This window comes from Myotis brandtii, unplaced genomic scaffold, assembly GCF_000412655.1.
Source record: "Myotis brandtii unplaced genomic scaffold, ASM41265v1 scaffold1424, whole genome shotgun sequence".
Lineage (NCBI taxonomy): Eukaryota > Metazoa > Chordata > Mammalia > Chiroptera > Vespertilionidae > Myotis > Myotis brandtii.
In genome coordinates, this window is record NW_005355089.1 from 633,372 (window position 1) to 635,649 (window position 2,278).

A 2,278-nucleotide genomic window follows, 5' to 3' on the forward strand; every position below is an offset into this window, starting at 1 on the left:
CTAGGTTCTGGAAATGCAGGGATAAATAAGACAGGCAAAGTCCCTGTCCTCCTGGTGTTTTCTGGTTGGGAAGAGAGGCACTGAACTAATAATTACATAAAAATAGATGTAGACTATATGAATAATTTGACAATTTTTTTTACAGATCCTGCCTCAGGTTTTTTGTACAAACAGCACAGGAGGAAACCAGCCCCAAACAGTAGCCCAGGGCTCACACCATTCCTTCGTCCCTACATTGGCAAACAGAGGGCTCTACTCTGAAGCCTCTGTGGGGGCCTCGGTACCTTTGGGAGCCTGAGCCGGAGCTGCAGCCACAGCCACAGCCTGGGCCTTGGTTTGAGACTTGGACTTGGACTTTGGACTGCAGAGCCCAAGATTAGACCCTTGGCTATATACATGAGCATGTTTCCCAAGTTTGGAGTGAGCAATGTAGGCAAGTTGACTGTGTATGTGGCTACTGCCCTTTGGAATCTTGGGGTTGACCTCCTTGGGCTTTATGAGGGCCTTGATAGCCTCCTCATGTGCACTCACGGCCTTGGTGTTGTTGGCCTGCATCTTCTTCAGGGCCGTCTTGTTGTGCTTCTTGGCAAAGAGCATATTCGTCAGGAACTTGGGCCCCACACCCTTAAGAAATTCATATCTTTGTGGTTTAGGATATATATATATTTCAGAGAGGGAGAGGGAGAGATAGAAACATCAATGATGAGAGAGAATAATTGATCAGTTGCCTCCTGCACATCCCCCCTACTAGGGATCAAACCCACAACCCGGGCATGTGCCCTGACTAGGAATCGAACCGTGACCTCCTGGTTCATTGGTTGATGCTTAACCACTGAGCTATGCCAGCTGGGCTGCTTAGGGTGTCTTGATGCTATTTCTGTGCCATTTTTGGGAGTGGTTATGTCTGGTATGGTTCTTGGACTTTGCCATGTCTGCACTGAAGCCCGTGGCTCCCAAAGTGCCTGGGACCAGAAGAGAAGAGGGGGGCTGCAGTGCAGCATGGGAAATATGGTCGTCAACTTTACAACTCTTGAGGTGCAAGTATAGTCACATCTTTTGTAGTTCTCCAAATTAAATCAAAAGTGGCTTGAGCCTCCTGGACCAGATTAGCAAGAAGTTTAATACCACCCTCTTTGGCTCTTGTCCTCCTCTGGCTTATCCAGGAGCTTACATAGTCCACAAAGGAGGTTGACCTGATGTCCACGCCTCAGTAGAGAAAAGCTTCTACTTCCAAGCCTTCCTTGTGTTTCATTGCTACAATGTGTCATTCCTGAACACTGGCCTGCTTCCACCTGGCACTGCTGATCTACTCCAGAGCAAAGCTTTGCTGACTGCACCTTCCAGCGTGTGTCAGTGTGGTCCTTCAAAGATTTCCCAAATTGCAGCTCTAAGGGGCCAGTGTTTCTGGGCATACACCCAGCTCTTCTCCCTCGAGACCTCACTGCCTCAGAGGTACAGGGTTCAGATTGAATCAGGAATTTGTCCATCACAGACCCTCCTTCTTTCCATTCCCTAGGGATTTGTGTCAGGAGTTGAGAGCCTTTCCTTTTCCAGCCCCTGAAATTCCCTTTCGTGGGCTAATAACTCCATGGCCTCAAAGGAGGGCCCAAATCTAACGAATACACAAAGCTTTGTTAACCCTACCTGGGGGGAAATACCTTCCAAACCTCACCTTTCCAAACAGGACCAAGGATTGAAGTGGATATTTATTGCATACTTGGCCACCCAATATTCATTTCCCATTCTTTTGGTAATAGCACCCTGACTTAGGAGATTTGAATGATCTTCCGCCATTGGGTACAGTCTGGCAGGACTGTCAATGATGGTATAATACCTCCTTTAGTCAAGGGATGGACACGTGACCCAAACTAGATCAGCTTGATCTTGAATAGGGCAGTGCCTCTCTGCACTCGAATGTGCGTATGTATGAATCACCTGGGAGTCTTGTTACTATGGAGATTCTGAGTCAGTGAGGCCTAAAAGCCTGTATCTCCTGGATGATACCATTGCTGTTGATCCACAGACCACCACCCTCTAGGGCAGTGGTTCTCAACCTTGGCTGCACATTAGAATCACCTGGGAATCTTTTTAAAATCCTGATTTCTGGGTCTCATCCTCCGGAAATTCTGTTTCTTTGTGATGGGGTGGGGCAACATTAGTAACAAAGAAACAGAATTTCCGGAGGATGAGGCCCAGAAATCAGGATTTTAAAAAGATTCCCAGGTAATTCTAATGTGCAGCCAGGGTTGAGAACCACTGCTCTAAGTAGAAAGGCAGT

The 2,278-nt window shown here is 47.5% G+C and overlaps 1 protein-coding gene across 1 annotated transcript; it reads right to left on the reverse strand.

Annotated features, from left to right (window-relative positions):
• Window positions 1-252: 252 nt before the first annotated feature.
• Window positions 253-930, reverse strand: LOC102242507 (60S ribosomal protein L29-like). The gene is made up of 2 exons (XM_005860888.1): window positions 864-930; window positions 253-656 (listed from the first exon to the last, which is right to left on the reverse strand). Exons 1-2 carry the CDS (start codon window positions 928-930, stop codon window positions 253-255), a joined length of 471 nt encoding a protein of 156 aa, XP_005860950.1.
• Window positions 931-2,278: the final 1,348 nt, after the last annotated feature.

Excerpts from the sequence above, each read along its gene's own strand:
- LOC102242507 (XM_005860888.1), bottom strand. The coding sequence starts at position 930 with ATGGCAAAGTCCAAGAACCATACCAGACATAACCACTCCCAAAAATGG. Across the intron at positions 657-863 it reads GCACAGAAATAGCATCAAGA|ATCCTAAACCACAAAGATAT; the intron begins CACCCTAAGCAG and ends AAATATATATAT.